This window comes from Talaromyces atroroseus, assembly GCF_001907595.1.
Source record: "Talaromyces atroroseus strain IBT 11181 chromosome Unknown scaffold_0, whole genome shotgun sequence".
Lineage (NCBI taxonomy): Eukaryota > Fungi > Ascomycota > Eurotiomycetes > Eurotiales > Trichocomaceae > Talaromyces > Talaromyces atroroseus.
The window spans coordinates 64,910-79,006 of NW_017971432.1; the positions used below are offsets into that span (position 1 = coordinate 64,910).

At 46.4% G+C, this 14,097-nt stretch overlaps 2 protein-coding genes across 2 annotated transcripts; both read right to left on the bottom strand.

Annotated features, from left to right (window-relative positions):
- Positions 1-238: 238 nt before the first annotated feature.
- Positions 239-2,809, bottom strand: UA08_00025 (hypothetical protein; the record flags this gene model as incomplete). The annotated part of the gene is made up of 8 exons (XM_020260046.1): positions 239-532; positions 712-1,245; positions 1,312-1,494; positions 1,549-2,171; positions 2,246-2,398; positions 2,461-2,470; positions 2,548-2,557; positions 2,616-2,809. 8 exons carry the CDS (start codon positions 2,807-2,809, stop codon positions 239-241), a joined length of 2,001 nt encoding a protein of 666 aa, XP_020124454.1.
- A 4,772-nt stretch (positions 2,810-7,581) lies between these two features.
- Positions 7,582-13,414, bottom strand: UA08_00026 (hypothetical protein; the record flags this gene model as incomplete). Its single annotated transcript, XM_020260057.1, has 4 exons — positions 7,582-7,997; positions 8,085-8,161; positions 8,240-8,442; positions 8,537-13,414. The coding sequence occupies 4 exons, from the start codon at positions 13,412-13,414 to the stop codon at positions 7,582-7,584; spliced, it is 5,574 nt and encodes a 1,857-aa protein (XP_020124453.1).
- Between the last annotated feature and the right edge of the window lie 683 nt (positions 13,415-14,097).

A 14,097-nucleotide genomic window follows, 5' to 3' on the forward strand; every position in this document is an offset into this window, starting at 1 on the left:
TGTTATTGTAGCATTGTGTGTGCTTTGAAAGTCGGTTATATCGCTTTGATTGAAAGGCGTATTAATATATGCAAATGAAGTTGAGAAAGAAGGACACAAGAACGAAATGCCCAAGCCTCGTGTCGCATGCTAACGTGAATATCATGATATAATTACATATATGCCAAGTCCAAAATCATATCCCAGCCCCAAAACACCGTATCAAGTTATTAGTGTATGTATGTATGCGTGCATTATTTCACAGCCCAAAATTGACAACCTGCATCCCCTGTCGAACCATAACGTCCGCCCATTCGACATTGGCAGTGTGGCCAATGGTCATGAGCTGCTCTGTTTGTGATTGATACACCATCTGAAGCAAATGCCGAGTAGTTGTGGCATTACGACCGATACCCTGCTTCTCCAAACTAGACACTAGATCCATTGCCATCATCTTTTGTTCTGCTGATGAAGTTGAGACACCAGCAATGAAAAGTGGAAACACAATAAAACGAAAGTCAAACTGGCTGGAGTTTACGATAGCCTCTGCTACCTGAAAGATCCTGGTAGTATGGTGGGAAATTATCTCGTCGGAAGCACTGTCTGACCCCAACCGCTGGCCATGCCATAAGTTAGTGTAAGAAAAGATCATGCAAGCATGATAAAGTGTCACTGCCTGTGCAGAAAGTCAGTCACAACGCCTCGTATGATCATACATTTTTGAACACGTACATTTTGTAGCATCTCACGGGATCGCTGTGGTAAGACATCCATATTCTCACAAAGGTAACGAGCATGTGGACAATCCCACAAATGGTGAAAACTGTTTCTGATCTCGTAAAGGCGTGCTTGTGCGTCAACCGAGTTCAGTGAAGTTGGTGAAGCATCATAATAAACACCTTTCTGCCGAATATCGGCGGCAAGAAAAGCTAGCCTCGTCGCAAAGATGAACGTCTCATGGTTGATCTGGAGAACAGAGGGTAACGTGTTGTGTTCCTCTGGATATATGATGCTGTGTCCACTTGGGGCCACAGGATGTAATTGACTTTCGCTCCCAGGGAGCATATCGTTCTCGAGCATTGCCTTTAGAAAGTCGCCAGTGCCAGCGCCACTGAGAAGAGCATGGAGATCGATATTACAAACGAGCCAGACGATATAGGGATAACGTTCACTCCCAAAAGTGGACACCCTCATCAGGGATATTTGGAGCAAATGTGACATGTGATGGGACCACAAATTAGAACCACCCTCTTCAGCAGCGGCGACCTGAAATATGAATACATCAGTTTTGAGGTTCTAGGGGGCTCAAAGACGGTTAAATTGTTGCCATACCTCGTAGATAAGAAGAAGGAAGTGCGTTAGAAACAAGCCATCGGAGCAGAGGTCGTTCGTATCGTGAAGAGCTATCTGAAGGGACGGAAATGCTTGGTGGTAGTGTTGCAGGGCATCAATGCTTTTGCTGCGATGCTGACGGGCGAGACTGAGCGCTGACACAGCCATCATGGCATGATATAACTTTGAGATCATGGTCAGTATATTTTTAATTCCAGAAGGGTGTAGACCACTAACAGGTTGAAATGTGGACGCGAGATATTCAAAGATTTCCACGCCTGGCGTCACAGGACTTGAAATAGGAGAGAAAAGATAATGACTAGATTGACCTTGAAGGAGTTGCTTCCAGACTACGTCGCGGAAGTGAATAAGCAATAGCTCTTCTTGGCTACTATTCGTAGATGTTATATTTAGTGCCAGCGCACTGTGGGTCTCAGGAGGAAACGTTGGAGAAGCAAGCGTAGATGCAGAAGTGATATCAGAGGCTGGAGATAACCTTGCCCTCGTGCCATGAGATAGAGGAGAGCGGTGGTTGCTTTCTTCAAAGCAATCCAGGATGACGGTATTAGGATCATTTGTTTCAGGAATGCTGCGTAGCTCGTCTTTTTGGCTAGGCGTCGAGCTGGTACCTGAGCTCCGACGGATCTTCAGGCGCCCAATGCTAAGATCAACGGACGATGTCTCGTCAGAGTATTCGGGGAGGTTTGAAAAGCTCTCGGGATTTACTATGACATGATAAGTGCCCGGATAACTGCTCTCAGCTTTCTTCTCACGCTCATCATCTGATGTTAACATGAAGAAAGGAGGCAGAGAGTCATATATTCTAGGGGTGGCGGGTGGTGAGTGAATGCGTGCTTTAGCTATTCAATTTCCCGTCAGTATGCATAATTGTAACGGAGGTGTTTTCTCTCGACCAAAAGATCAAAAAACTTACAGTCCCATACTGCGTTCCCAGTTACTGACACTTCAGACATACGATCCACTACGCGAGAAGTATCGTCGCGGAAGGTCAAGCGAGGGCTATAATCGCAGCGATGCCCTAAACGGGCACATTGACCGCAATTAGGACGGCTCTCATCACATTTCACTAAACCCGGTCAAGTGTTAATGTTCAAGAAGATGGTAGAAAAGTTCATGTGAAAGTCTCACCTTTGCGGCTCTATGATCAGGACAACCGTAGATCGTCAGCATATACAAGAAGTGTGCTAGAGTCAACGGCAACAGAAGAAAACTTACGCGGCATGTCCTAGAGTAAAGTTTTAGCTACCAGTCAAAGATCATGGAAGAGGGGAAAGTCAACTAACCAGCATCCCGTCCGTGATCGAGAGGGGAGGCGTATCCGAGGCGGAATACTGAGCTTTGTGGCGCTGGGAGCGGTCGAGCCCGGCGGGGTTGAAGGGCCGCAGGCCTCATCTTTTGGGGCGATCATCGGTAGTCGTAGTGAGTTCTCATCAGCTAACATAATTGCCCTTGGTGTAAGTGTGTCGGTGAGTATCATGATAAGATGTAGGTCGCAGTCAAGTAGGTGCTCAGTTCCAATGTTGCTGGGAAAGCTTCTAAGGTTCTTAGGGATGACTATCTAGACAGGCTTGATGTCCCAGGGTAGGCAGTAGTTCGCAATCGAGAGGAACATGCGAGTGTATATTCACGTAGCAGACATGAGAATCATGGCGAGCCAGAAGAGTTGAGAGAATTAGTTGTGGAGGTGGCAAACGAGGATTTGGGGCCTGGTGGTGGTAGAGTGGTTGCGTGATGTGGGAACACCTGTGAGTATATATATCTAGCTAGATATATATGTGTGGCTATGATAGATAGGTGTGGATTCGGAAAGAGTCAAAGTCAATTGGGAGCTTGTTGTTGTTGATGGAATTGAAAGGAGCAGTCTAGACCAGCCCTGCCCAAGCAGATCAGCCCCATGTATGTGAGCACGGGGAATGCCGAAGAGGTTTGCAGCTAATCCATGTCCAGCGCAAACAGGGCTACAATGGAAGAAGAGAACTCCTTTTCTGTACGAGGAGGAATATTCATGGGATCAGTTATATAGTAGGATATTTAAGGGAGCTAAATTAGGAGGTGACAAATTCTTTTTATTTCAGGTATCAACTAGCTATCATCCTAGATCGTAATTGTGACATGGACCGACATTCTCTGGTGGCCCACAACCACGCGGTGGCGGTGACGGTGTCATTCTCTGACCATGTCTGCAAAGCATAGCGGTGGAGGGGGAAAAAGAAAAAGGTGACAGAGGTTCGAATGATACAGCTAAGACGAAGAGACAAAGGCTTTGCGTCTGGGGAAGAGCCTGTCTCAGGCAGATGCGGCTAGCATGATACATACATATACGTACGGGTAACGGTACGTACCGTTACGACGGAGTCTACCGAACGGGATTTGTCCCTGACGTGGCTTAGGGCATTTTGGATCTTTCGAAAACAGATTAGCGCTGTGCCTAATTCCTTTAAGGTAGCGAATCAGAGCGGCTAGCCAGAAAACAAGATAGGTTACAGCCGGCGCTATGCCTGAACAAGCAGCGCTGGAGTTGGAACCCATGGTTCCACCTTACCTTACAGGCTTAGTGGCTCGCCCGATCTGGGATACATCTTTCAATTTCAAGCTAAGCGAGTTCCCTCCAGCCAGCCATCAGACCGCGGAAGTTTCTACTCCGTACCTGGCATGGACAACATTACTCCGCCTTGCATCTGCTCTTATTGATTCCCATCACACCATCCTTCAAAATCTTGCTCGTGCATGATGCATGACATGATAAAACGAAGGGAAAAATATATACATGCATATATTTCCCTCTTATTCAATCATTGCTTGGCTCTGTATCGCCCCCCGCCCCCTCTCGCTTATCTCTTTCATGTACGAACTCATGGAGGATACGAAGAAGCCTTGGACACTGAGACCAACTAATCCCAGATGAGTCACATTCCACGAATTCCAGTCGTTGCCTTCATCATCAGCATGCGTGCTTAAGCGTCAACGGACTGCTTAGCACTAGGTCAAAATCTGATAGTCTTGTTTCTTACAACCGGGCTAGCTCCCATTATTACGGCCTAGCCTTTACGAAATGTTTGTACTGCATAACTATTGCATTGCAGTGATTAATCATGGTATTGTGGCAAACAAAGAACCGCATTTTTGTTCTTCGTCTGTTAGGTTCTACCTGCCAATGCCCGTTTCTTCGATGAAAAAACCTAGCAGCAACAATTGGGTGGTATCAATAAAAAGGAATTGATAGAATGCTTGATTTTGTTTAATACGGAGCTACGTATGGATCTATTAATTTACAAAATGGATAATCATACTAATGTAACTAAGATCTGAGCCTCAGCCTGACACTGATAAGATTAAGATTGTACGGATATATCGCAATAGAGTAGTCAATCTCGCCATTTTGCCGGTGCCCGGTGGTCACTCATCGGTGCGATCTTCGGGACTCGGTCTTCGTATTCAAAGATCGTATTTACTCTTGACCTATTCGTCTCTTTTCTGGTCTGTTTCAGGTTTTCGTATTTCGCCCCTTCATTCTTCCCAACCAAGCTGCGCAGTTGTGCAGGTGCAAATGCAAGCCTGTGCTCGCCGGAAAAAAGTCGGCTACAAGCGAATAAACGGGGGCTAGAGCCTAGACCTCGTAGTCCAATCTAACCAGATCGGGGTGGCCCACTGTTTCGGCCTTCCCGGAGGCCAAGTATATTGCCAAGACTGGTGCCAAGCCGCTTGAGAGCAAAGGAGTGTTCTCAGTGGTCCATGTGGCTTTCACTAGTGTATTTTATATTCAGTTGTTGTTTTTGCTTTTTGCCCGGAACTTTGTTTATCCTGCGTTTTCAAACTACGTTTACAATGCCACCATCATGATAAGTGCGGTGTAGAGCCTGTGAGGTCTTGATCTCTATCAAGTGAATCGGTGGGAAGGAAGGGGGAATGAGAAACAAGGCCGCCAAATAAACCAACCAGCCTCTGTTCGCCTTGAGCCCAGCACAATGGTTCAGCACATGCATGCCAGTATGTGGTCAATGCGTGTCAAAGCGTTTGCAAACTAAACGAACTCAACTCTCGAAGATCAGATCTGTACCCGTCATTTGTACGGTGGCTTAGAAGATGCAGATGACCTTGAATACATTAGATAGTAAATACTGCCTTAACGGCATAATGGTGGTATCACGTTTCTCACTCATGTTGCACGTGCTTCTGGATGCGAGCGTCGGTTTTCCCTCCTCTCTTTCTACTAAGGTTGACGCGGTTCTTGAAATCATGAATCATGCTGATTCGGGGTTCGCCGTCGGGGAGGAATCGGGATTGTCGCGGTGATAGATAATCCATATTAAAATGGAGTACCAGGTTCAATATGACAGAAAACAGCTACATATTATTCAGAATAACCTATTTAAGCGTGACAAACGATTCATACATTTTTCTTAGCTTCTTCAATAGTGACTGGTCTCAGGAATAAGCACCTCTTTGGCCTTAAGTTGCGGATAGATTATCCGGTCTGCGATGGCGGGGTTTCCAGTCTAAACTACAAGTGAGTAATAATGTCTTGGCAATGAACGCCAACCTGCTAGAAATGGGAAAAATCATTGCCAAACTGGTCTGTCTGTCTGTAGGAAAGTCCTGGTTAGGTTAGGGCTATACTCTACGTAGCTGTGTGGAGACTGTGTCCGAGCGTCCGTCCAAAAACCATGTGGTTGACAACAAACTGACGGCTAACCGGTTGGAGTTAGTGGATTCCACTTGATCCTTGCACGATCGCATGGCCGGATTGATATGCCGGCGATGCACAAGTAGGTCCGAATTTTTTTCCTTTTTTTTCTTCTCATATAAACTTAAGTAGGTACCAGAATGGTGGTATATATTTGTGTATATATATGGATGCATCGATCATTCACCGAACAAATGCCGGAAGGCATTCGCCGCCTCCGTCGAAGCTGACTCACTGGGTACGCTGTTATAAGTATAGCTGAAGCTGTTGATATGATAATATTTTATGAGTCTGATGCGTACATCAGGTAAGTTATGTGACCATGGCTGGCTGATCCTGTTACTCATGTACAGCATATGTGGACTGTTCGATAGTATATAACTATGATATAGTAAAGTCTATATTGTACGTGTTCCTGACAAAGACCGTTCTTGTTATAACACTGCAATGCGTGTCAGACTACTCTACAAATTAAATACGTATAAAGAAATAAACAGAAGCATACTAGTAATTTAATTGGGCCGGGACCATCTTGGCGAATCGTCCGTATGAATACAAATTAATACGTATATAGGTATCAATCACTAGCCGAATTACTAGCTTATCTTACAGTCTTAAGTTTAGCAATCGAGTCTAGCATCCCGCTTATCATTCCCTCTCTAGGACTAGATCATCCGGCGGGCCGCAGTGCATAGTTCAACCGTTCAACGTCGACGACTAATCCATCCAAAAAACCCCCCCACCAAGAAAAAAGGTATCTGTCAGTTTCCCCAACCAACGCAAAGTCATAAGGCTAGATTGGAGCATTCAAAAAGCAAAGGACAAATCAAGTCCCGGGAATTGATATTTTAAACTCTCTATACGAAGTAGCTAAGACAAAAAAAGAAAAATCAATGGTAACTTTAAAACTTTAACTTGCCAAACTGAACTAACTACCCAACCCGTCTTGCGAACGGCGTACTATGTACTAGATTTCGCAGGATGAATTTCTACATCTGGTAAACTATTAATATGAAGTTACCAAGATAATGGTTAACTAGTTGACAGTGGCTTGCTTGTACGCGCTTTAGCTCAGGGTTCCGCCTCGAAAAATCTATAGCCAGAAAAAGAACTATCTATTTCTCTGAACTTTCCAGATATCCACCCGAATCTAAGAAATATATGACAATAACCACGAACGATGATGATACCCACTGCAAGAGACGAGGGGGATGAAGCACTCCTGGCTAATAATTTTATCGCTATGTATTAGGTATCTGTCAGCCAATGCCATGAGTTGACTGGTTGATCAAGATCATGCCCATCACATCTCATCTCCCGGTGTATTGAAAATGGACAAATTAATGGCCCCTATCCGCTTCATGTCGCTCTTCTTAGTAGCTTAATATACCGTACAGCAAGCGTATGTACACTGGGTGTAATTTTGAGTCCATGATAGCAAAAGGCCCGTCTGCCTTACCGTCGTCGATCTTCCACGTGGTGAAAAAGTTCTTAGATTTGTCCCCTTAATCAGAGTCCCCTCCCCCCGTCGTAATACAGTAATACAGTACAGTACCGAGTACTGCTCATAAATTTCGTAGGGCAGATTTAAAAATGTGCCTAATCGGTTCAGCTCGCTCCTGCCCTAGCCACAGTTCAATATGCTCTCGTTGGCTGTCACTAAGGACACCCACACCTGCACCCACGCCCACCGCCTGCGCCTGGTAGACTGTCTTGATGAAAATCTCCGCAGCGCGAGCACGCTTCATTCGTAAGCTTTCGATTGAAGGGTTGAAGTCACGAAACAATAGCCCGTTGGCTATCAATTGTAATGCCTGCTCTAAAGCGCTGCTGCGGTCGGGCGTCTGCTCCTCCTTTTTGGAAAGTTGGCTTCCTATCTTGCTGAAGGCACCATGTAATCCGCTGTAGAGATTGTCTAATACTTGCCGTTCATTTCCTTGTAGGCATTTTTCAACATTCGTGATGACCGACTTTAGCTGATCTGTGAACACGCGTCAATGAATCGCCATGAATAAGGAAAAAAAAATTTTCCCCTAGCTACGTAACAAGGGCTCGCTATCAAACTCACCTGACCCTGGTATTTTAATTGTGGGGTTGATAGACCGGAGGAGGCATCCGGTACACGCTGCCAACGTTTCATTCTCCCTGAAATGGACAAAGTCAGCCTTATCACAGAAAGTGGGAACAGGGAATACGTGTCAGGGACCACGCCATTTGACTCACAGGGCTTTAGGGGCATGGTTTGAGTCTATTTCCATCTTGTCATTGTCACCGTCAATTAAATCTTCAACGATTGGTCCCACAATGCTTATGGCGTCCGTAAGGAAGTCTAAATCGGGTCGGATCTCTGCGAAGTCAGCCAAGGCATTCAGGGCGTGTGGCCGATACGCCACGTTATTTCGCTTGGCTTCTCTGAGGATGATCGACTAAATACGTAGTACCGACAGATACGGTTAGCAATCGGGCGCTCCGCAAGGGTTATTCATGAACTATCGAATTGGGCTGTAGAGTGGCTCTTACTTTCATTTGGTGGCTGACGTCTCCCCTGGATTGCGAGGCCGCGCTTGCGTTTTCGGTGAATTTGATGAACGCTTTCAGCACCTTCTCCTTGCCATCCCACGTCTTCCCACTGAGTGCTTTTTCTAAGATGGGCCAGATAAGTTCTGCTGTTGGTCCGTCTAGAGATTTTCCAAGGCTGGTGACGGCATCAGCTGTCGCAAGGCAGGCACTGTGTTTGATTGCCCAGTTGGATGAATCTAGCCGCTCGGATATAATCGCTGTGATTTCTGTCAAATACAGCGCGGCAGCGCGCGGGCCGCCGACATTGTCTTGCCAGGTTTTTTCGAATATGTCGCGGGTATGCTCATCTGTATCTTGTTTGGCAACAAACACAAAAGGTAATGCCGCTGTAGCAACATTCGAGAACTTGTCGCTCGAGAGCTTCGACATAGAGTGCAAAATCTCCCCTGCTACTATTCGGTGAGAGGTATCTTCGGAATTAAAATACAGTGATTTGGCAAACGCGATGGTGTCTAGCACACGTTCGTCGCTCGCTAGTCGAATTAGATACCCGATAGAGGCACTGTACGAAACGCTGACTGTCTCGTTACGGTCGAGAACGTGCTTGGTCAATAGCTGGATGAATCTATCGGCATAAGGACGGAACAGAAGATTCTTGGTGCTCAGGAGAGCCAGAACTCTGCTACATCCAACTTTTGACGGAAGGCCAACAGCAGTTCTTAAGGTCCCCTCTAACCTGAAAGCAACTTCTCTCATAGCGCTCTCATCGAGGCCGTCTAGAAGATGTCGCTCAATACTTTCCATCATCGGGGACATGCGGATACTGGAAAGTCGCATTTTGTCAATCTCCTGCCCTGTGAGCCCGTATTTGTCCGCATTCAGATGGACATAGTTCACAGCCTGAGGTTCTAGAGAACTCAAAGATGACAAGAACTTGTCTAGGATTTGGGCCATAAATGGCCGTAAAAGAGCACTTGGACTTTTCTTGATAATTTGTACTAGCGTCGTAATTGCATAGCCTTGCACCTCTTGGGCACTGGATTCCATGCCGTCTTGACCTAGTAGGAAAGGAATGATATGGCCAAGCATAGTCTTGGCTCGCTTTGAATCTGTATCTCCAGTTTCGAGCGTGCGGATTAAGATATTTGTGATAACTTGACAGAGCCGCAAGGCCGCTGTGCGGACGGATTCCTTGATATCGTCCATGACCTTGAATGCTTTGCTGAGAATTTCATTCAGATATCTATCGTATTTCTCCACAGAGCGCCCCTGCAAGAGATCTGCGATGGCGGCACAGCTGGCCTGGCGAACTCGCCACTCCCTTCCTGCAATAATACTGGACAACAGGTCGTCCATGATTGCATCGAAATGGGTGTCTAGCAGAGTTGTAGGATCTTTGACAAGAGCTTGCCAGATGTCGTTCATAGATCGTTGCACGTTTGGATTCGGATCGAAGCGATACCGATACAATTTAGGATATATCTTTGGATTTCGAGCAAGATATCCACTCACGCTGGAGTCTGACAAGACCGTGCTGAGGCCAAATCTGCCGAATGCAGCTCGGCTTGACCAGATTGCGTTGTTAGATGCAAGGGACATGAAGCGGTACACGAGACTTGGGTCGCCAACTTCAGATGCAAGATTCATTATATCCTTGTAAGTCGTGACTGATTTCCCTTCACCGGTTGGAAGGGCACCGGGCTCAAAAAGTTCAGTATCTCCGGTCACTTTCCCGCCTAGTTTGGCTTCATTGCCTGTGAACGAGCCGACCAGATCGCGGACGAGGTCATCCCGTAAGTCCTGATCTCCCATCTCATACACTAAACTCAGACCTCTAGAGCCTGTCTCTTGGACAACTTCGTCTCGATCTGCCAAGAGACTGGCGAATGCGGCCTGGAATTGACGGAGCCGTTGCTGAAGTGGTGCAAGCTGTCCACAGTCTTTGACAAGGCAGAGTAACCATATCGCCGAAGCTTTTCGCAGAGAAGGCTTCGGTGCCTTGCAGTCAGTAATTAACTTATCAGCTAAATCTGCGAGGATTCTCTCAGGAACATTTGTCTTTAATAAGATTTCGTCTACATCGAATTCTCCAATGAGTGATTTCGAGTCCCAGCCTGCGGCAGCAGTACACATTGACTCCCCTACGGGAAATTGGACTTCGGGTTTGCGAATCTCATGCAGCCCGTGCAACGAAGCCATAACATCATCGAATTCAGATTGGTCTTCTCCAGTTCGACGTAGTATTGCCAACGACAACTGACCCAATGCGTGGATGGCATTTTCCTGCTCCTTCTTGGCATGTTCTTCTAGTTTAGCTTTAATTGCTTCCCAGTCTCCACCCTTCGATAGTCTTTCCAAGCTGAGAACATTGGCAAGTGCTAATTGGCCAATGGTCACTTGCACGGCATCTAACATTTGTGAGTCCCGTGAGTGAACCAGTATTTCGAAAATGAGCGTAATATATTGTTCGATTTGTTCCTCGGGAAGAACAAGTAACCTTCTGCGATATGATAGTCGACTAGCGAAATAGGCTGCGGCGAGAACAGCCCCGCGTACTTTGTTTGCTGCTTGACCAACAGCATCCTTCCACGCATTGCTTATATCAAGCAGCTCTGCAAATATTCGTTGACAATCACTTTCTCCCACGGCCGCATGCGAAGCAAGAACGCCAAGAATTCTAGCAGCAGTTCGTTGAAGAATGTGATTGTTGGTCGAGAATATCTGTTCCAGCAATGATTTCGATCGAGGAGTAACTGCTGTAAGGACCTTGTTTGAAGTCAAGGAGCTGATATCCACAAAATCTTTGCTACAATCGATGCTCTGAGATGCATTTGGTAAAGCAACTCCGTCTAGAGTCCTTTCCAACCAAGTCGTCATCACGGAGTCAGGCTGCTGGGAGATGAGTTCTCTGACAACATCCCTTGCTTGTGTATTTGATTGAAGCAGTGTCTCAAGTCGGTACTCCCATTCCTGGTCGATGCCAACGGGTATTTGCGCCTCTGACAATGCTTCCCAGACAAGCAGATTCTTGGAAAACCGAACGGCTGGGGCAATGACTCCACGTAAATTAGGCTGAGAGATCTCCAGGTCTGTTAGTTTTCCAAGAAGAACTGCTGCTTGTTCGAAGCTAGGGAATTGGTATTGTGGTTGATACTCGGAGTCTGTAGAAGATGATATACCTCTAACAGGGTTGAGTAATCGATACCAGTATGGATGGAGCCCTTTCCTTCCTTCTTCAATGACCTCTCTTGTGGAATGAGATGTGCTTGCGATAGCAAGAAGATCAATCCATCGAGCTGTGAGATCCCAATAAGGCATACATCGATTAGCATATCTCACGGTGGTATAGTGAGTACTGCGAACAACAGGGTAACCGTTCAAGGAAGAGTCTGTCCCAGGTTGGCTTTTCATTTGGAGCTCGAGGAAGCTACCAAGTTCTGACCGTACGTCTTCGGGAAGATTTCCAGTGCAAGAATTCAAAATGCTACCGAGGGCTTCTTCAATACTGACATAGATTTCCGAGGCTGAGGCGTCGGAGGCGAGGGAAGTAAAGAGCCATCTTAGGAGATCCATATCGATGTAATCTACGCTATCACCCAGAGCAATCTTTGGTGACAATATGCCGATACTTTCGTAAGCTAAGCCTCGCAAACCAACATCTGTCTGGGATAGCTTTTGACCGCTGGCGCCTGGGTCTGGCCATCCCTGTGACTCAACAAATTGGCGGAGTCCCACCACAGCCTCCGGTGCAATAATCTTCAGATCAGTAGGAGCACCCATACGGACAACCCAGGTAATGAACATAAAGATCTGAGACCTAAGTTTTGAGGCTTGAAGTCCCTGCACGGATTTGGCAATATCTGAAAACAGTCCTTCGTCAAGCAACTTGATGATTCTATCTGTATACGCGGTAGCCTTCACAGATTTACTAAGAAAGCTTAGAATTTTCACCTGCAGCGGAATGCGTGCTGGAAGTGCTGCATCATTGCCAGTAGTTCCAAAGTAAAGCTTATATAGCGGCTCCACAGTTTCGGCACTTTCAAGGTCTGGATTGAACCGTTTCAGAATATCGTCGCCAATGTCTGCTAGACGGGAGTTCGAGTCGGCAGACAGAATCACCGCCGGTAAGAATCGATATGGATTTTCGAAAGCACCGCTCGCGAGAAACTTGGCAACAAAGGACTTTGTTTCGGTTAAGTTTAGCCCACCCTGTAAAGCAGGATTCCATGTCTCCTCGAAAGAAGCCGACCTGTTCAGAAATGTATACTCCGATGGAGACAGTCCTGGACAAGTAGTGGCATTTTTTGCCGCCTGGGAGAGCAGAAGCAGCTTGCTAAACCACAGTGATAACCATTGCGTATCTGCCTGAGACAGAGACAGCTTGTCTCTTAGATTATGATCCTCGGGGCTATCCTTCGGCGGAAGTCGTAGCAGCGGGAGCAATCTCAAGAATAGATTGAAGACGCTCGCTGTTTGAGCGGATGCAGTCTCAAGCTGAGAAATGCCCTGCAGAGCGGCAGGCAGTAGCTCTACTCGAGCGGACGCATCGAGGCGATCGATGCCTTGTTGGATATAGATCAAATCAAAATGTCTGATCAACTGCGAGCTCTGCTCTTTGAATTGCTTCAAGAGCGCGGTCACGGGAAGCTGGATGGACTGTGGCTTGATTCTTGTGTTGATGTGCTGACAGACTGCAATAACTTTATTGCGCACAGCCAGGCTCTCAGATGTCAGCTTCAGCAGCAACGGAGCCAAATACGTCTGCAAGAGCTTTTGGAGCTTCTCGTCTGAATCGGCCAGGGCAATGCGGAGCTCCACTTTGGATACTAAGCTCAGCTCGCGAGCCTCCGAGCTCTCGGCCAGTGCAGCTGAGGCCATCTTATGAGTAGCAGAGAGATATTGAGTGACTCATGGGTTATATGAAGAGTTGTTGAAATGATAATTAACTATCGTTGAGGCGAAACAAGAGGTGGACCGTGGTATGTTTGTTCCATCAAGCAGCGGGCACTGCTTACGGCAAGCCACAGAAGGACATGGAAGCTCACGTGACAGCCCTCGATGTGGTGTCGAATTTGCATTGGGATTAAGGGATCATGAATAGCATTATAAAATACTTGTGGTACTTTTCAGTGTATTTTTTTATTGCTTTTTTTCTTAGATCTGTTATAGACTAGGACGCGATGAGCGCGCGAGTTTATATACACTGGCTATAGCGAACACCAGTCAATATATCTACCTAGAAGTGAGTTTGATCTGGAGACGAAGAGCACTCCAAGATATCAACTAACTAAACCATTTGAGTTTTGAAAAGTCGAATGCCCATCACCCTTATATCTAATAAATTAACGCAAGATCAATTCTAATATAGGGTGGCCGTCCGTTCGTTATAGCCGGGCAGGCGTATAGGAAGGATCTTACCAGATCATTATCAGCGAGGCATCAAGGCATCAGGAGTGCCCAGGATTGCTTTCTTTTTTCCCTATCGAACTTTATTGTAATATATTCATACTCAGCTCTGGCATACGTATCCTCTAGTCTTACTCCATCTTAAAGTGACAACA